The following is a 20,594-nucleotide window of genomic DNA, read 5'->3' as shown; positions in this document are numbered from 1 at the left end:
CCTGGTGGCGCAGTGGTTAAGAATCCGCCTGCCAATGCAGGGGACACAGGTTCGAGCCCTGGTCCGGGAAGATCCCACATGCCACGGAGCAACTAAGCCCGTGCGCCACAACTGCTGAGCCCGAGTGCCACAACTACTGAAGCCCACGTGCCACAATTACTGAGCCCACGCGCCTAGAGCCCGTGCTCCACAGCAAGAGAAGCCACCACAATGAGAAGCCTGCTCACTTCAATGAAGAGTAGTGCCCGCTCGCCGCAACTAGAGAAAGCCCGTGCACAGCAACAGAAGACCCAACACAGACAAAAATAAATAAAATAAAATAAATAAATTGAAAAAAAGAATTACTTTATATACACGTAAAGAATAATCATAAAGATCAGGAAACAGAACGTGACGAGTGGACACCCAGGAGTGCCCTTCCCTCGTCACAGCGTCCTCCCCACCGTGAGGTAGCTGTTCTCCTGATTTTGTGTCAGTGACTTGTCCTCATAGTTTACGCCCAGGCTCGCATCCCTAAACAACGCGGCCCACCTTTGCCCAGTTCCAGACTCTGTACGTGGGTGTACCGTGCATGCTGCTTTATTGCTCTTGATGGCTCAGCCTTGTGTCCATGAGATTCTTTCATCTTGTGAATATAGTTTTTTTAAAAATAATTTTTATAGTTTTACTACCTTTAAACAAAATGTACTCCGTTGCTGTGGAATATTCCTTCATAGGAGCGTGCATGGTTCATTTCTGCATCCACCTGTGATGGCCTTCAGGTTCTTTCAGGTTTGGCTCCTGTGGCTGCAGAGTCCATGTCCGTGTGTCCTGGTGCAGGGCTGGGGGGTTTGTGTTCAGCTGGGAGGAGCACTGTGGGTCTGTGTGCACGGACTTCGCTATCTGAGGCCCGATTGTTTCAGAAGTGGTTGCATCCCCCCCGCTGCGTACCAGGCTTTCCATTGCTCCACATCCTGCTGATATTTGATACTATGTCTTTCATGTCTGCCATTCTGGTAGGTGTATGCACAGTATTTTTCTTATGGCTTTAATCCCTCGGTTGTTAGTGAAGTTGTGCATCTTGTGGTATTCATGGACTATTTCCTGTTGTTTTTTAAAAAGTTTTTAAAATTGCGGTCAAATACACATAACATAAAATTTACCATCTTAACCATTTTTAAGTGCACATTTCAGGGTCATGAAGTAATTCGCACTGTTGTACAACCCTGACCGCCATCCTCCTCCAGAACTTTTTCATCCTGCAAAACTGAAACAGTCCCCATTAAACACTCACCCCCCTCCCCATTTTCCCTCCCTCAGCCCCGGCACCCACCATCCTGCTTTCTGTCTCTATGGTTCTGACGGCTCTGGGGGCCTTGTATGAGTGAATCAAGCACTGTTTGTCCTTTCATGTCTGGCTTACATCACTGAGCATAATGCCCTCAAGGGTCATCCCTGCTGCAGCCTGCGTCAGAACTGCCTTCTGTTTAGGCCGAATAACATTCCCTTGTATGGATGGACCGTGTTTTGCTTCTCCATTCATCTGTCAGTGGACACATGTAACATCTACATTCATTTCTCATGTCTTAACTATATTTGTGGAATAACTTCAGACAGTCCTATGAATCAAAAGTCATTTGCCAGTAACTTTTTATTTTGAAAAACATCAAAGCTAAGAAAAAGGTAAGAACACATGTGAGCTTCACTTGTGTTCAGGAATTAAAGCTTTATGGTATTCACTTTATTCCCTGTGTGTGTGCTATGCGTGGGCAGGTGCCTGTTTGCATACATGTGCTGTGCAAGTGCATAGGTATTTGCACTGGCACACGTTAGTGTGTGCATGGGCATATGCGTGCATGTGTGTTCATATGCTAGTGTGTGAATATATTTGTGCTGTGCACGTGCGTATGTTTGTGTGCTGTGCCTGCCTGTGCGCACACCTGTGTGTTTGCTGGAACCACTTGCAAGTTGGCTGCAGACTGAATTGTGCCCCAGATATGTCTGCACGCACCTGCTCTAACAATCCTGCGTAGCCACGTAAAGGTCACAGATCTCAGGGATTTAAATGGATGAAGCAGGATGTCCTGACACAGAGTCTGTCTTCCAATGACTGTCACTGTCTCAGTAACATCCTTCACACCTTCTTTAAGCCCCATTCAGGGTCCAGTATAGACCCCCATTACTAATATTCAGTCACCTGCCCCAGGTCCCCTAAAGCTACAATGTCACCATTGGAGATCCCGGCCAAGGCTGGGTGTGCCCCTCCTATTGGCCTGGCCTCCAGGCCCTGCACTTGGCTCCTGTGTTCCCATCTCTCACCCAGGCCCCGACTTGGATGGGGCCGCCATTCCTCACAGGGTCCGATGGCCCAGTCAAGAGGGTTCATTCTCCCCAAACTCAGCATCAGGAGTTGGGGGGTGACAGCCCCCATTGGGTCTCCTTCATGTGAGACCCTGCGCTGTTGAAAGAGCAGGCGCCCTGCCCTCGGGGGGTGGGGGGCTGGGGGTTGACATGCGGCCCACGATGGGCAGGCGGGTCCCCGGGTGGGGCGAGCCCTTGTGCAAGGAGTTCCGCAGTGGGTTCTCCTCTCCAACGGCTTCTGTGCCCCAACCTCTCCCCGTGCCTCCCCTCGAAGACAGCGCGGTGCCCGGTACAGTAGCCATGGGAGCCGTCAGCCACCGCCCCCTCTGCACGCACACACGCACACGCACGCACACGCAGCACGCACGCACGCACGCAGCACGTACGCTGCGGGGTAGCAGGACCTGAGTGCAGGGCTCTCAGCGGCCCTGAGCGTCCCGCCCGGGATCAGCCAGCGGAACGGACAGACAGGCTCTCTCTGCCCGGACCGTGCAGGACTGTCCTGCCTGCGCTTCCAGTGCGGCCGCCTCCAGCTGGAAGCCTGGGAGGCTAGAATCAGGGCACTTCCTGTCTGTCCTTGCGGGAGACTGGACTGCTCTACAGGAAGCTCCGGGCTCACCCCTGGATTCGGACCATCACGTGGCCAGAGAAATTGGTAACATTTTTGTTTTGCCTGTTGAAATGTTTAATGACAAGGATTTTGTTCAGTTTCCTGATGTGGGTGTCCAAAGATGAGAGACCCCATGTGTGTGACCTGTGCCTCCTAGGAGATAAGCCCTAAGCTAGTTTAAACGTGACCAAGTTTTGTCTACGCGGTAGATTTAGACCTCTGCATGTCCTGTCTACTGATTATGTTTAGAACTGACCATGTGCTGTCTATAATGAGAACAATTAGACCTGTGTTCTGTGTGCCTAGGACTATGGGGACCAGGGTAGAGACCCAGCCAGACCTGAGTCCTGGAGCTTCAAGGGGGACGTGGAGACCTTGATAGAGACCCGGCCTGGCCTCAGTCCTGGGAGCTTCAGGGGGGGGGATATGGGCACCTGGGTAGAGACCCGGCCTGGCCTCAGTACTGGAAAACTCCGTGCCCGCATCTGAATGTCAGTGCTTAGATGTCTGGGGTCTGGAGCTGAGGTGGGCTTCTCTGGGTAGCAGCGCTCTCCCCCGAGGGTGGTTGCCTGACCCTCCCAGCGGTCTGTGCTATGGTCGGGGCTTTAGTCTTTACCCCGCGAGGTTCCCCTTCCCTGGGGCTCGTGGAGACTCCTCAGGTGGGCTACCTGGCAATAATCCCAATTACCAGCACGTGCATGGTGAGTAGGGAGGCAGGTTTAGCTCGTGAACTGATTGCAGGGCGCGCGGATCTGGGCTTAAGGCCGATGGGTAACAGCTGAGGCTGCTGCTGAGCTCTCCTTCCAGTCTACCGTCCCTACTCAGCAGAGTCCAGAGCTGCCCCTCGGCTTTCAGCCCTGCTGTCCTGTGAGTTTTCTCAACATGTAAGTGAGACAAGAAAGGACCGAGCCTGCCAGAACCAAGGTAGCATGTTCAACTTTAGCGTGAAAGCTTTAAAAACAGTTAAAATCACACAGAACCAAAGTGAGAAGAGGAGGACTCCTCTGGGACAAGTGTGGGGAAAGGAGACCCACCTGACACTTTTTCCCATCCCAGGAGGTCCCAGGGACCCAGCTTGTTTCCACATTGGGGGAGCCCCCTGCAGAGCCATGGTGTCCTGACCAAGGGGACGTGTGACCCCAGGTGCAGGGTCTGGGGAGGTGAGGTCACCCTGGGACTGTGGACATGTGACCCAGGTGGAGGGGTCTGGGGAGGAGGGGTCACCTGGTGAGAGAGAACATGTGACTTCAGGTGCAGGGTCTGGGGAGGTGGGTCACCCTGGTGATTGTGGATGTGTGACCCCAGGTATAGGGTACGGGGACTGTGTGGGTCTCACCACACCTGCATGGGTCAGGATCACATGTACGGGGAGACCGCATATGCGCTCTTTGCCTGTAGTGTGTCCTGTCCCCTTTGAGATTTCCAACCTCTGCATTAAGGGTGTTGCCCTGATTAACCTGTGGTTCCTTTTCTTCTCTTAATCTTGTCACAATCTTATGAGGTCAGACATGTTTGAGTGGGTTGCTGCTCTGTGTTCTGGTGAGTGACAACACTTGGTGGTATCATATTAATATCCTAGCATATCATATGTCTAATCTATGGGGGTCACCACTGCCTGGGTCCCCCTGGACAGAGGTCAGGTGAGCACAGACTAGCCCCCCCTAAGAATGGTCTCCCACGTGCTCTGTGAGGGTACCGTGATGGCCCCTAAGGTAGGGGACTGTGTCTGGGCCTCCAACATTTGTGATGAAGGGGAGTCGAAATGGAATCTCAATTAACAAGACATTATTTTAAGAATTTATTTTAAGTGAGATAAAACACACGTCACATACCCTTTACCATCATCACCATTTTAAGGGCACGTTTCTGAGGCATCAGATATATTCACTTTCTCGTGGAGCCATCACCACCATCCCTAGAACTTTTCATCTTGCAAAACCAAAATTCCACAACCATGAAAGTCTCACTCCCCATTCCCTCCCACTGCCCCTGGCACCGATATCCACTTCAGTCCCTGAGTTGTCGACTCCAGGGCCCCCACGGGGGTGGAATCCTGCAGTGTTTGCTGACGGGTCATTTTGGAAGAGCTGACTTTCAGTCTGAAGCTCTGCCTGTTTGCATCTGAAGAATCTGCATTTAAGGAGAGGGTGTATGAGGAAGGGGGTGTATGAGGGACAAAGGTGTCCGGGGTGCAGGTGAGCCAGGACCTGACCAGCTGCCTGTTGGGTCCTCTGGTCCCGTCTCTTGGTCTGTGCCTCATCTGCATCATCACTGTCCCCGCTGGCACCCCTGGGGTGTTGTTGTCTGAGAGAGATTCCCCTGGTGCCCCTGCTCTCCTCCCCTCCTCCTGCTGGTTGGGGAGGGAGCTGCCTGCTGTGTGGTCTCTACCCCTGAGGCACGAAGGACCCTGTAGCATGGACTTGCAGAGTGTGGGGTGTGGTCCCAAGAGCATGGGGCCCACATAAGACACAACATCGGGAAGTAACAAGTGCTAGGGCTGCCTCATCACTGACAGGGAATGTTGCCCAGATCCTGCTCGGGAGGGCGTGGTGGGTGGCCTGGGACCCTAGAGGCCCCATTCCTATCCTGGAGCTTGGAGAGTGCATCCCCATGGGCTCCAGATTCACCCCATATCTCAGCCGTATCCTTCTGTCCTGTCTTTGGACGCAGGAAAACGACCTCTACTGGGCATTGTCCGCGATGTAGGCTTTGTCCTGTCGCTGTTCGGATCCTTTAGTTTAGGAGTTCTGACATAGCAGCTGTTTTTTAGACCTAAAGAAGGAACAGCTTATGAGTGTAAAACATTTTCAGGTGAAACTAATATTCGATGACTATCTCTATACGACTCGGTTGCTGACTTCTATTAGTGATAATTCTCCTGGTGTTAGATCTGATGTGGGGAGCTGGCAGGCTCTCTGCACTCTGAGTGCCTATTCTTTCACCAGAGACACGACTCTGAACCCAGAAATACCTAGCTTAAATCTTGGTCTTGCAGTTCTCAAGTTGCATGCCTTTGTGAGTGTTGGAATCTGGAAAATGGAGCTGGTGGTAGTGAACATGGAGCCTGTAAAACCAGTGGGATTTGGGTGGGAGGGCTGGTAGCCGATACAAAGTATGTTCATGGGTTGACATCTGTCCCTACAGTAAAAGTATGATGGGCCCACAAGACAAATCCTAAAAAGCCTGTGAACATGACTCATACTATTTCCATAGAGCTGAAAGGCTCTTTTTGTCCTAAATAGTATGCAGTGATATGTGAAATTATTCCAAACCCTGGTAGGCTACAAATACAGACTTGAGGGTGACCAAAGAATCAAAATAGGTGTTAGTATAGGACTGGGTCTCCTCCTGCAGGGTCAAAGAAAGTAGTGTTTAGATTTCTGTTTGTTAACAGTGTGGCAATTCTGGCTGCTTGGACTGAGAGTGATAATTATAGTAATGCGGCTACAGTTGGGGCAGATCAAACAAATACTGGTGTTTGGTATTGGGACATGACTGCTGGTTTTATATGAAAGCTTGTAGTAATAAAAGTAATAACACCAAGAATAGAAGAGACACCTGCTAAATGTAAGGAGAAAATGGTTAGGTGGACAGAGGCTCCTTCGTGGGCCAGATTGCAGGCTAGAGCTGAATATACGGTTCCACTTGTACCAGAACCAGCTTCTACTATTGGTGATACGAGTAGGAGTGAGAATGATGGGGGAGGTAGTCAAAAGTTTGTATGATTTATTCGGGGAAGTGCTCTATCAGGTGCCCCAGTTATCAGTGGCACAAGTCAGTATTCAAACCCCGCAATCATAATGGGTACAACCAAATCTGTAACATAGTCACAACAGAACTTGCACTTGTAATAAAGAAAGAAAATTATCACATTGCAGGGACTGTATGACTACCTTACAGGTTTGGGCATCTCTGGGTAGCGCTCCAGGTTAGCAGAGCTCAGCCGAGATTAACAGACTGAAGGTGGTGCGTGCTACCCCAGCTCAAGCACCACAGAGTAAATATAAAACACGATATCTTTTGTGATTTGTTGAAAATAATCCGCCGTTTATGAACAGAGGTAAAATGACTGAGCTACCTTTAGACTGTAGATCTAAAGACAGAGATTGAGCCCTCTTTTTGCCAAACCCTGTGGTGAATCAACAAATTGAATTGTAACTTCAGAGAAGCAGCTTCAACTCAGCCAGTGCTTTTCCTGCCTTTTTTTTTCCTTGATGGCAGAAGTAGATTGAAGCCAGTTGACTAGAGGATTTGCCTGTTAACTAAAATTTCCTGGGGTGGGAGCTCATCAATCTAGTAAGGATTTGTCTTAATTAGAATGTTTGATTTGCATTCAATTGATGTAGGATAGTCTTGTAATCCTTAATTCTATGCATTAATTAAACTATACGTCTCAGGGCTTTGAAAGCTCTTGGTCTAAACTACCCTAAATTCCTAGTCTGGCACTGATAGAATGGGTGTTAAGGGTAGTAATCGTGTGGCTATTATGATTAGTAATGATAAGAAGGTTGTTTTGTATGTTCAAATGGTTTTATGTTTTTGTTGTTTATTGAAGGGAATATAGTTAGTGATGTGTAGTATGTTAGCTGCAAGTAGAAACATGCTGAGTACTGCTTTGATGGCTATTAGTGTTGGTAGAGTGATGTTATTTGTGTTATCTCTTGGATAATTATTCATTTGGGTAAAAACCCTGTTAGTGGTGGGCGATGTCCTCATGATACTATAATGGTGAGGAAAATGATTGTGATGGGAGGTGTTTTATCACATGTGTGTGATAATGATACTCTTGTAGTACATGATCTGGGCATAAATAGGAAGAAGATAGTGTTGTTATGATATAAATTAGTATGTTTAGGATTGTTATAATCTGAATATACATTATAATAGCTGCTATTCATCCTATATGGGCAATTGATGAGGAGGGTGTAATTTTTTCCAGGTGAGTATTGTGAAGTCTGCCTCAGCCTCCAACTATGATTTATAATATCACTATGATTAATAGTATATTTAGGTTGATGGATGGTGACATGTGGTATAAAACTGATAGGGGTGCAATTTTGTCACGTTAATAGCATCGGGCCTGCTGTTCATGGGATGTCTTTTGTGACTTCAGGCACTCAGAAGTGAAATGGGGAAAGTCCTACTTTTGTGACAAGGGCGATTGTCATGAGGGTGGATGCTGCTGGATTAAAGATTTTTGTAATTCATTGTGTTCCTTGACCAGAGTATATTAGATTAATGATAATAGCCTTTATAAGTAGTATTGATGTGGTGGATTGTTTTAGGAAATATTTGTTGGATGCTTCTATAACTTATGGATTCATGTTTTTATTAGAATGGAGATACCATTAACCAGTGTGAGCTTGTTACTAAAATTATGTTTCCTGAGATAATGGTCCATAGAATGATAGTAAAAACAATAGGGCTTATTAGTATTGGAAGGATATACAACAATATTTTGGGGGTATGGGCCTGATAGCTTACTTAGAGAACCTTACTATAGCATGTGGTGTAATGTGGTGGCATGGAGAACGTACAATTCTCAGGAGTAAGTTCAGTTCCAGGAATACAAGCGTTTAAGCCTCTATCATTTTCTCTGTCAAAGGAACTCTTTTGTCAGACATATTTCTTAAGTTTGTGGTGGGATGCCTGATGTGATGACAGGTAATGTGATTAGCCCTCTGATATACACAGGGCTAATGTTAGTAGTGAAAATTTTTTATTAAGAGATGTATAAGTTGATCATATCAAAATTGTGCGTAGGATGCTTGAATTCGTAGAAAGGAGATTGTTAGATGTGTTTTAATGATGACATGGGCTGTGTATAATTGTGGCATAAAGGGGTTGTGAAATGCTCCTAAAAACAGATTGCTGTGAAAATGTTTATTATAATGATATTGACATATTCTTGAGGAAGAACAGGGCGAATGGGCCTGCTACATTTTCTGCATAGAAGCCAAATACAATTCTACCTCTGTTAAATCAACTGGGGCTCTGTTAGATTTCTGCTAGTATAGAGATAATCAAATTCTGGGTAGGGGTCAGGAGAAAATTAGGCATACGTGTGTTCTTGTGCAGTAATTACTGTTGAAAGTGTAAATGATCCGTTTATCAGCAGGACTGATAAGAGAATAACTGCTAATGTTACTTCATATGCGATTGTCTGTGCTACTACCCACGGATCTCCAATGAGTATTTTGAATCTGAAGCTCATCCAGATCAGAGGATAGAATAAGAGGCTATGCTTGATATGGCTAACATAAATAGTATGCCTACATTTATATTAATTAGTGGATAACATATGGGAAGAGGAATTCATGTAGTGAGAGCCAGGGTTAAGGTTAGCACTGGTGCAATAATAGATAAATTGATGATGTTGATGGTCATAGTGGTTCTTTAATAAATAATTGACTGCATCAGCAATGGGTTGTAATAATCCACAGGGACTGATGACGTTTGGCCCTTTCTGGATTTGTATATAGCCTAGGATTTTCCATTCAGTTAATATGAGGAATGCTATGGTGAGTAAAATTGTGTAATTTGTGAAAAAATGTAGGTTATAAACATATTCCTAGGAAGAGGACTTGAGCCACTGCAGATAAATGTTTCAGTTTTACATAATGACTGGGCTCTGCCACCCTAACAAACCCTGTTCTACAGTAGGGTATGTATAAATTAATTGAATGCAGATTATATCATCATTAATTTGGAGACATTTTGTATAGTAAGCCGTATTTCTCTTGTCTTTTCATACTGGGAGGAATCTACATATAATAGACAGAAACCAATTGGGATGACTCCAGTCTGAGCTCAGATCAGGTAGGACTTTAATCGTTGAACAACAGACCATTAATAGCAGTCACACCATTGAAATGTCCTGATCTAGCATCAAGTGATAACCCCTATTGTTGATATGAACTCTAGAATACAATTACACTGTTATCCCTAGTATAACTTGTTCCATTGATCAGTGTTTTAAAACAGTAGGTGATAAAGCATTTTGATTAGTTGGTCTAAATTTTAATCACTGAGGTGGTTTTATTCTCCAAGGTCATCCCAACCAAAATTGTTAATTCATTGAAAGCTACATTGTCCCTTAGAGTTCAGTGGTTTACTTTTTTTTTTTTGATTAATTAATTAATTAAAGCTCCATTGGGTCTTCTCTTCTTATATTATTCCTGCCTCTTCACTGGGAAGGTCAATTTCACTGATTAACAGAGACAGTAAAACACTGATTTGACCAGTCATACAAGTCCTGTGTTCTGTATATATCTGTTATGTTTACTTATCTGAAGTGTCATTCAGGTCAGTGTTTTCTCATTAATTTACAGTCTGGATGATCTATTCAATGTTTACAAGTGGGGTATTGAAGTGCTTTACTATTACTTTATTGCTTTTTCTCCAGTTTATATTTGCTTTAATTATTTACATACTCTGGTATTGGGTCCATGTATATTTACACTTAAAATTGTCTCTTGATAATTTGACCCCTTTACCACTGTATATTAACATACTTTGTCTCTTGTGACTGATTTTGATTGAAAATATGTATTATCAGATACAAGTATAGTTACTCCTGCTCTCTTTCGGCTGCCATTTCATGGAATATCTTTTTACATCCTCTCACTTTAACCTATATATGTCCCTAAAGTTCAAGTGAGCCTCTTGTTGACAGCATATTGTAGGTTCTTTTTAAAAATTAATTCAACCATTTTGTGTTATTTAATTTGAGAATTTAGTCCGTTAAAGTTTAACTTAATCGTTGATAAGGACTAAAAATTACCCTTTCATTGTTTTCTGTTTTTTTTACTGCTGTTATTGTAGTTACTTTGTATTTTTTTAGTGTTGTATGAATTCATTCTTTACCTTCTCTGTAACTACAATAGATTAACATTCTTGGTGCTGAAAAAAATAAAAACATAATTCAAGTGATAGGGTTTGAAAAGTGTTCACAGTGGGAAGGAAACCACTGTAACAATATAGACAGAACCCTTTGGAAGGATTCATCATCTTTGTACTTTTGCTGTTTCAGAGTCTGTAGTAGAGATTATTAGTGCGCTACATGATGTTCTCCCCCACCTGACAAGTTCTAAATGGACTGTCTTATTAGGGAGAAGCGCGTGGAAAGAAGGTTAGTGAGTCAAAGTCCCCTGGCTTCTGTCAGCTGTGGGTGTAAAAGGATTTAGCTGATGCCTTCATTCTTTTTTTTTTTTTTTTAATAAATTAATTAAATTAATTAATTTATTTTTTGGCTGCGTTGGGTCTTCGTTGCTGCGCACGGGCTTTCTCTAGTTGTGGTGAGGGGGGGCTACTCTTCGTTGCCTTGCACGGGCTTCTCATTGCAGTGGCTTCTCTTGTTGCGGAGCACGGGCTCTAGGCACGCAGGCTTCAGTAGTTGTGTCACAGGACTCAGTAGTTGTGGCTCGCGGGCTCTAGAGCGCAGGCTCAGTAGTTGTGGCACACGGGCTTAGTAGCTCTGCGGCATGTGGGATCTTCCCGGAGCAGGACTCGAACGCATGTCCCCTGCATTGGCAGGCAGATTCTTAACCACTACACCACCAGTGAAGCCCCTCCTTCATATATTTTGAATTAATATTTCTTTCTGGTGTGAGGAAATGTTCTAAATTAATTATTTTACATGTAGCTGTCCAGTATTCCCAGCACCACTTATTGAAGAGACTGTCTTTTCTCCATTGTATATTCTTGCCTCCTTTGTAGTAGATTTATTCACCATAAGTGTGTGGGTTTTTTTCTGGGGTCTCTCTTCTATTCCATTGATCTGTGTGTCTGTTTTTGTGATTATTATAGCTTTGTAGTCAGGGAACGTGCTCTCTCCAGCTTTGGTCTTTTTTCTCAGGATTGCATTTGCAATGTGGGTATTTTGTGGTTCTGTATTTATTTTGGGATTATTTCTTCTGTTTGTGAACAATGCCATGGGTATTTTGATAGGGATTTCTTTAAATCTGTGGATTGCTTTGAGTAATATGGTTATTTAAAAAAGATTTATTCTTCCGATCCAGGATCATGGGGTATCTTTTCATTTATTTGTGTCATCTTCAATTTCCTTCATCAGTGTCTTACACTTTTCAGGATAGAAGTCTTTCATCTCTGTGGTTAAATTTATTCCTAGGTATTTTATTATTTTTGATACAATCATAAATTTTTTTCTTAACTTCTCTGTTAGTTTATTAGTGCAGAGAAAAATAACACATTTCTGTATATTAATTTTGTATACTTCAATGAAAATAAAATTAACAAATGGGACCTCATTAAACTTAAAAGCTTTTGCACAGCAGAGGAAACCATAAACAAGATGAAAGGATAATCCTCAGAATGGGAGAAAATATTTGCAAATGAAGCAACTGGCAAAGGATTAATCCCCAAAATATACAAACAGCTCATGCAGCTCAATATCAAAAAAACAACCCAATAAAAAAGTGGGCAGAAGACCTAAATAGACATTTCTCCAAAGAATACATACAGATGGCCAACAAACACATGAAAAGATGCTCAACATCACTAATTATTAGAGAAATGCAAATCAAAACTACAATGAGGTATCACCTCTCACCCATCAGAATGGCCATCATTAAAAAATCTAGAAACAATAAATGCTGGAGAGGGTGTGGAGAAAAGGGAACCCTCCTGCACTGTTGGTGGGAATGTAAATTGATACAGTTACTATGGAGAACAGTATGGATGTTCCTTAAAAAACTAAAAGTAGAACTACCATACGACCCAGCAATCCCACTACTGGGCATATACGCAGAGAAAACCATAATTCAAAAAGACACATGAACCCCAATGTTCATTGCCGCGCTATTTACAATAGCCAGGACATGGAACCAACCTAAGTGTCCATTGACAGATGAATGGATAAAGAAGATGTGGTACATATATACAATGGAATATTCCTCAGCCATAAAAAAGGAATGAAATTGGGTCATTTGTAGAGACATGGATGGACCTAGAGAATGTCATACAGAGTGAAGTTAAGTCAGAAAGAGAAAAACAAATATCATATATTGACATATATATGTGGAATCTAGAAAAATGTTATAATCTTATTTGCAAAACAAATAGAGACACAGACGTAGAGAACAAACATATGGACACCAAGGGAGGGAAGGGGGGGTGGAAAGAATTGGGAGATTGGGATTGACATATATACACTAATGATACTATGTATAAAATACGTAACTAATGAGAACCTACTGTATAGCACAGGGAACTCTATTTGGTGCTCTGTGGTGACTTAAATGGGAAGGAAATCCAAAAAAGAGGGGATATACGTATATGTATAGCTGATTCACTTTGCTGTACAGAAGAACTAACACAACATTATAAAGCAACTATACTCCAATAAAAATTAATGAAAAAAAGAAAAAAATATGTATACTTCAAATTTACTGAGTTTATTTATGCTAATAATTTGTTGGTGAGATCTTTAGGGTTTTCTCCACATATTATCATGTTATCTGCAAACAGTGACAGTTTACTTCCTTTACAAATTAGATCCTGTTATGTATTTTTATTGTTGGGTTTTTGCTGTGGCTGGAACTACTAATACTGTGTTGAATAGAAGTGGTGAGAGTGGGCATCCTTGTCTTGTTCCTGTGCTTAGAGGAAGTGCTTTCAGCTTTTCACTGTTAAGTATGATGTTAGGTCTGCTTTTGTCATTTATACCCTTTATTTTATGTATGTATGTATGTATGTATTTATTTATATATTTATTTATTTAGGCCATACCACGCAGCATGCGGGATCCTAGTTCCCTGACCACGGATTGAACCAGCACCCCCTGCAGTGGAATTGCGAATTTCTAACCACTGGGCTGCCAGGGAAGTCCCCGTCCTTCATTATAAAAAGGTATGTTGCCTCTATATTCACTTTGTTGAGAGGTTTTTGTTTTTAATTTTTAAAATTTATTTTTGGCTGCATTGGGTCTTTGTTGCTGCATGTGAGCTTTCTCTAGTTGCGGCGAGTGGGGGCTACTCTTCGTTGTGGTGCATGGGCTTCTTATTGTGGTGGCTTCTCTTGTTGTGGAGCATGGACTCTAGGCGTGCGGGCTTCAGTAGTTGCAGCGTGCGGGCTCAGTAATTGCAGCATGCAGGCCCTAGAGCACGCAAGCTTCAGTAGTTGTGGCATGTGGGCTCAGTAGTTGTGGCGCATGGGCTCTAGGGCATTTGGGCTTCAGTAGTTGTGGCACAGGGGCTCAGTAGTTGTGGCTCGCAGGCTCTAGAGCACAGGCTCAGTAGTTGTGGTGCATGGGCTTAGTTGCTCCGCGGCATGTGGGATCTTCCCAGACCAGGGATTGAACCTGTGTCCCCTGCATTGGCAGATGGATTCTTAGCCACTGCGCCACCAGGGAAGTCTCAAGAGTTTTTATCACAATTCAAATGTTGAATTTTGTTGAATTTTGCCAAATGCTTTTGCTGGAGGTATGAATATGATCATATGTTTTATCCTTTGTTCTGCTAATCTGGTGTGTCACTTAATTGATTTGCATATACTGAATCCTTCCTGCATTGCTGAGATAATCCCATTTGATCATGGGGTATGGTTCTTTTGATGTGTGTTGTTGAATTCAGTTTACTAATATTTTGTTGAGGATTTTTGCATCTATGTTCATCAGGGATATTGGCCTTTAATTTACCTTTTTTGGTACATGTTTATCTGGTTTTCATATATGGGTGATGCTGGCCTCAGAGAGTAAGTTTGAAAGCATTTCTTCTTCAATTTTTTGAGATAGTTTGAGAAGGATAGATGTTAACTTTCCTTTAAATGTTTGGTAGAATTTGTTAGTGAAGCCACCTGGTCCTGGACTTTTCTTTATAGGGAGTTTTTTGATTACTAATTGTTTCATTTCTAGTAATTGATGTGTTTAGACTTTTTTATTTATCACTAACTCAATCTTGGAAGGTTTATGTTTTTAGGAATTTATCCACTTCTAGGTTATCCAATTTGTTGGTGTATAATTGTTTGTAGTAATCTCTTATTACACTTTGTATTTATGTGGTGTCTGTTGTAACTTCATCTCTTTCATTTCTGATTTATTTGGGCCCTCTCTTTTAAAAAAAATGCTACTTTTGTCTTTTATTCTTTACAGAAGCTTAATAAGCATTTGATCTACTACCCTTACTGTATATATACTTTTTCCAGTGAGATTTTTGCTTTTGTGTGTTTTCTTGTTACTATCAATAATTAGTGAGACTTCTTTTAAGTTTAAGTAAATTGCTTCAACATTGCTTATAAGGCTGCTTTATTAGTGATGAACTCGTTTAGCTTTCCTAGTCTGGGAAACTCCTGATCTCTCCTTCAATTCTGAATTGTAATCTTGCTGGAAGAGTATTCTTGTTGTAGGTTTTTTCCTTTTAGCCCATTGAATATATTCTGTCATTCCTTCCTGGTCTGCAAAGTCTGTTGAAAAGTCAGCTGAGAGTCTCATGGAACTACCTTGAACATAACTAGATGCTTTTATCTCACTGCTTCTGTGATCCCTCTTTATCTTTAATTTTTTTGACACTTAAACTATAATCTGTCTTGGTGTAGACCTGTTTGTCTTCATCTTGTTTGGGACTCTGTGTTTCCTGGACCTGGATGTCTTTTTCCTTCCCCAGGTTAGGAAAGTTATCAGTTATTATATCTTCTAATAAGTTCTCTGCCCCTTTCTCTCTTCTCCTATTTCTGGGACCCTTATAATGCTCATGTTAATATTCTTGATGTTGTCTCAGAGGTCTCTTTGCCTATAGTCTTAATTCTTTTATCTTCTTGCTATTCAGCTTGGTTGATTTTCACTACTCTGTTTTCCATTTCACTGATCTGTTCTTCTTTTTTAAAAAATAAATATTTATTTATTTATTTATGCCTGTGTTGGGTCTTCGTTGCTGTGCACAGGCTTTCTCCAGTTGTGGCGAGTGGGGGCTACTTTTTGTTGTGGTACATGGGCTTCTCATTGCAGTGGCTTCTCTTGTTGAGGAGCATGGGCTCTAGGTGCAGAGACTTCAGTAGTTGTGGCACGTAGCCTCAGTAGTTGTGGCACGTGGGCTCAGTAGTTGTGGCTCGTGGGCTCTAGAGTGAAGGCTCAGTAGTTGTGGCACACGGGCTTAGTTGCTCCGTGGCATGTGGGATCTTCCCAGACCAGGGCTCGAACCTGTGTCCCCTGCATTGGCAGGCAGATTCTTAACCACTGCACCACCAGGGAAGTCCTGATCTTTTCTTCTGTATGGTATAATCTAATGTTGCTTCCCTCTAGTTTGTGTGAGTGTGTGTGTGTGTGTGTGTGTGTATTTTAATCTCAGTTATTTTATTTTTCAGCTGTTTGGTTCTTTTTGATATTTTATTACTTTTTGTTGAAATTCTCACTATGTCCATCTATTCTTCTCCTGACTTGGGTGAGATTCTTTGTTATAATTACCTTGAACACTTTTTTTTTCCGGATAGAATCCTTATCTCTGTTTCCTCTAGTTCTTTTTCTGACCTTGTGTCTTGTTACTTCATTTGTAACATATTCCTCTCTTTCCTTAGTTTCCTAGTTCTCTGTGCATTTCTATTCCTTAGGTTCAGGTTGTTGCATTGCCGGGTCTCGGAGAAGTGGCCTCGTATAGGAGATGAGTGATAGGGCCCAGCAGCACGTTCTCCGCCGGCCAGCAGAGCCGCATGCTCCAGGGGTGTCCCCTGTGTGGGCTGCACACACCTTTCTCTTATGGCAGGGCCAACTGCTGCGCACAAGCTGGTAGGCGGTGTTGGCCCCTGGCCTAAACAGCTGTGAGGCCCTGCGGTGTGTGATTGCCGTGGCTGTGCTGGTAGCCAAGGCAGCCCTCCGTTGTGGGTGGCTGTGTGGTGCTCCGGGTGCACAGGCGGACAGGGTAGGCCCCCAGTGTGTCTGGTCGTGAGGCCTCGTGGTGCAGGAGTGCTGTGGGCATGGTGGTGGGTGGGGCAGGCCCCTGATTCTAATCAGTTCCAGGGAAGACTCTAAAATGTTGCTTGCCAGTGTCTCAGTTCCTCGCGGGAGTCCCAGCTGCCTCTTGCCTTTCCAAGAAGCCCTGCGAGATTAGCAAGTGGGTCTGGCCCAGGTGTCTTTCACACTGCTGGCTCTGCACAGGGACTGAGAACGTGTGAGATGTGTGTGTGCCCTGTGAGAGCAAAGTCTCAGTTTTCTTTAGCCTCCCGCTTTCCTGAAAGTAAGCCCTGCAGGTTTTCAAAGCCAGACCTGCTGTGTTCTTTTCTTCCCAGGGCAGGAACCCTGGGCTGAGCAGCCTGATGCAGAGCTCAGACCCTTCCCTCCGTGTGGAGGACCTATGCAGTTGTGATATCTTCCAGCTGTGGGTCCCTGTGCTCGAGGCGTGGGTTCCAGCTAGACTGTGTTTCCAGTCCTCCTACCTGCCTTGTGGTTTCTCCTTCTTCATGTCTTTAGTTGTGGAAAACCTTCCCTGCTAGTCTTCAGGTCATTCTCAGTGATAATTGCCGTGTAAGGTGTTGTAATTTGGGTGTGTCCGTGGCAGGAGGGGAGCTCAGTATCTTCCTACTCTATCTCTTGATCCCCTCTCAAGAAAAAGTTTTAAAATATATGCACTTATTACTGTAAACATAACTCTTTGAATTTAATTGTTTTTCCTGTATTCCGTAAATGTAGGTACTTTGTGTTTCCAATTTTAAAACTTCCCTTTTGATTTATTCTTGTATGCATTGGCTGTTGAGGAGCTTGTTCAGTTTCTAAGGGTTCTTGAACGTTCAGTTCTTCTTAATATTGCATTTCAGTCTCATACCATTGGGGTTGGAAATGATACTTGATATGATTTCAGTCTTCTTGGATTTTTGAAGACTAATTTTGCAGCTTAATATTTGACCTATCCTAGGAAATGTTCTATGTGTACTTAAGAAGAATGGAAATTTGCTGCTGTTGAGTGGAATGTACTACATATGTCTGTTAGTTTCACTTGATATCAAGTGTGTGTTCATGTTCAGTGTTTCCTGATTAATATTCTGTCCGGATGAGCTATACAGTGTTGAAAGTTGGGTATTGATGTTTCTTACCATTTATTTAATTTCTGCACATTTTCAGCTTCATATGTGTTAATATTTTCTTTATATGTTTAGAGGCTCCAATGCTGGATACATACATATTTATAATTGTCATAATTGATTGATGAACTAATCCCTTTATCATTTATGATAACCTTCTTTTCTTTGAGAGGTTTGACCTAAAGTCTTTTTTGCCTGATAATAGACTAGTCAGGCAAGTATCATTTGCATGGAATATCTTTTTTCCAGTCATTCAGTTTTATCCTATATATGGATTTAAAGTTAACATAAATATTTTGTACACAGTATATAATTGTACTTTTTAAAATCCACTCAGCCACCCTATGGATTATTTAAATTGAAGTATAGTTGATTTATAATGTTACATTAGTCTCAGGGGAACAACATATGGATTTAATATTTTTATAGATCACACTCAAAGTTATTACAAAATAATGGCTGTATTTCCCTGTATTGTATGATATATCCTTGTTTGTTTATTTTATACATGGGGTATTGGATTAAGAGAAACAAACTACTGTCTCTCCCTCCCCCCTTCACTCTCGCCATTGGTAACCACTAATTTGTTCTCTGTGAGTATTTCTATTTTGTTATATATAGTCCTTTCTTGCATTTTTTAGATTCCACATAGAAGTGAAAACATAGAGTATTTGTCTTTCTCTAACTTATTTCACTAGGTATAAATATTCTAGGCCCATCCACATTGTTGCAAGTGGCAGAATTCTATTTTTGCTTTTTAAAGGCATCTCCATATTGTTCTCTATAGTGCCTCTTACCATTTTACATCCCACCAACAGCATAGGAGGGTTCCCTTTTCTCCACACCCTCTCGAGTATTTATTGTTTGTAGACTTTTTGATGATGGCCGTTCTGACTGGAGATAGGTGATACCTCATAGTTTTGATTTGCATGTCTCAAATAATTTGAGATGTTGAGCATCTTTTCATGTTTTTTTTTTGAAGTGTGAGAAAAAGTTACAGTTGAAATTGGCTTTTTGAAAGTCTTACCATTTTGAATTTTTTTTTAATACCTACCACAGGACATTTTTTGAGGGCAGGTGTCATTTACACCCTAGCAGTCCTTGCGAATATTAAGTGCCCATAAGCACATGTTTTAAAGTTGCTGTTGTGGAAATGGCCACAGGTGGTAGGATTTATTCATGCTCTACTCTGGTTACTGGGGTAAACAGCGCCATTGTGGAAGTCGGGTTCCTGGGTTGTACATTAGTGTGCACTGTGCCAGAACAAACACCCAAAATCTTGTGTCTCATTACTTCTTGTTTTTTTGTTAATTTTTATTTTTTATTAGAGTAGAGCTGATTTACAACATTGTGCTTGTGGTAGGCGTACAGAATCTTGTTCAGTTATATATATTCATATGTCTATTCACCTTCGGATTCTTTTTCCATATAGGTTATTAGAGAGTGTTGAGTAGACTTCCCTGTGTTATACAGTAGGTTCTTGTTGATTATCTATTTTATATATATTAGTGTGTATAGGTTTTTCCCAACATCCTAATTTGTCCCTTCCCCCGACCTCTCCCATTGGGTAACCATAAGTTTCTTTTCTAAGTCTGCGAGTCTGTTTCTCTCTCTCTCTCTTTTTTTTTGGCTTCACTGTGCGGCATGCAGGATATTAGTTCTCCCAACACGAGGGATCAAAGCTGCGCCCCCTGTAGTGGAAGCTCGGATTCTTAACTATTGGACCACCAGGAAAGTTCCTGTTTCTTTCTTGTAAATTAGTTCATTGGTATCAATTTTTAAATTCCACCTATAAGTGGTATCATGATATTTGTCTTTCTCTTTCTGACTTACTTCACTTAGTATGATCATCTCTAGGTCCATCTATATTGCTGCAAATGGCATTCTTTAATTCTTTTTCATTTCTGAGTAATATTTCATTGTGAACATGTACCTTTTCTTCTTTACCCATTCACCTCTTGATGGACATGTTGGTTGCTTCCAGGTCTTGGCTATGGTAAATGGTGCTGCAGTGCATGTTTAGTTGCATGTATCTTTTCCAATTCTGGTTTTCTCTTGATATATGCCCGGAGTGGGACTGCCATATCCTATAGTAGCTCTGTTTTTATCTTTTCAAGTCACCTCCATACTGTTCTCTACAGAGGCTGTTACCACCTTAGATCCCACCAGAAGCACAGGAGGGTTCCCTTTTCTCTAAGCCCCCTCCAGCATTTGTGGTTTGTAAACTCTTTGATGATGGCTATTCTGACTGGTGCACGTGATATCTCGTTGTAGTTTTGATTTACACGTCTCTAATATATCGTGATGGTGAGCATCATTTCATGTGCTTTTTCTTTTTTTTAAAAACTGTGAGTAAAATTTACCTGTTGAAATTGGCTTCTGGAAAGTCTGCCCTGTTTTGACTTTTTTTGCTGTTACCTACCCCAGATCATTTATTGAGGTCAGGGGTCATTTACAACCCTGCAGTCTTTGTGAATATTCAGTGCCCATAAGCACTGGTTTTAAAGTTGCTGTTGCAGAAAAGATCCACAAGGCGGCAGGATTTCTCGTGCTCGACTCTGGTTACCTTGGTAACGAGAGCCTTAATGGAAGTCATGTTTAAGCGTTGTACATTAGAGTG

General features: G+C 42.5%; 1 protein-coding gene across 1 annotated transcript in view; it reads left to right on the top strand.

Moving 5' to 3' along the window:
- Window positions 1-20,594, top strand: part of LOC137777420 (actin nucleation-promoting factor WAS-like) — a 248,906-nt gene that overhangs the window by 73,100 nt on the left and 155,212 nt on the right. Inside the window, exon 4 of the mRNA XM_068564182.1 lies at window positions 13,693-13,819. Within this exon, the coding sequence (XP_068420283.1) occupies window positions 13,693-13,740 (48 nt within the window). The 3' untranslated portion in view covers window positions 13,741-13,819. The remainder of the gene's footprint in view (window positions 1-13,692; window positions 13,820-20,594) is intronic.

The sequence above is a fragment of the Eschrichtius robustus genome, chromosome 15, assembly GCF_028021215.1.
Source record: "Eschrichtius robustus isolate mEscRob2 chromosome 15, mEscRob2.pri, whole genome shotgun sequence".
Taxonomy (NCBI): Eukaryota; Metazoa; Chordata; class Mammalia; order Artiodactyla; family Eschrichtiidae; genus Eschrichtius; species Eschrichtius robustus.
This window is presented reverse-complemented; position numbering and strand designations above follow the sequence as displayed.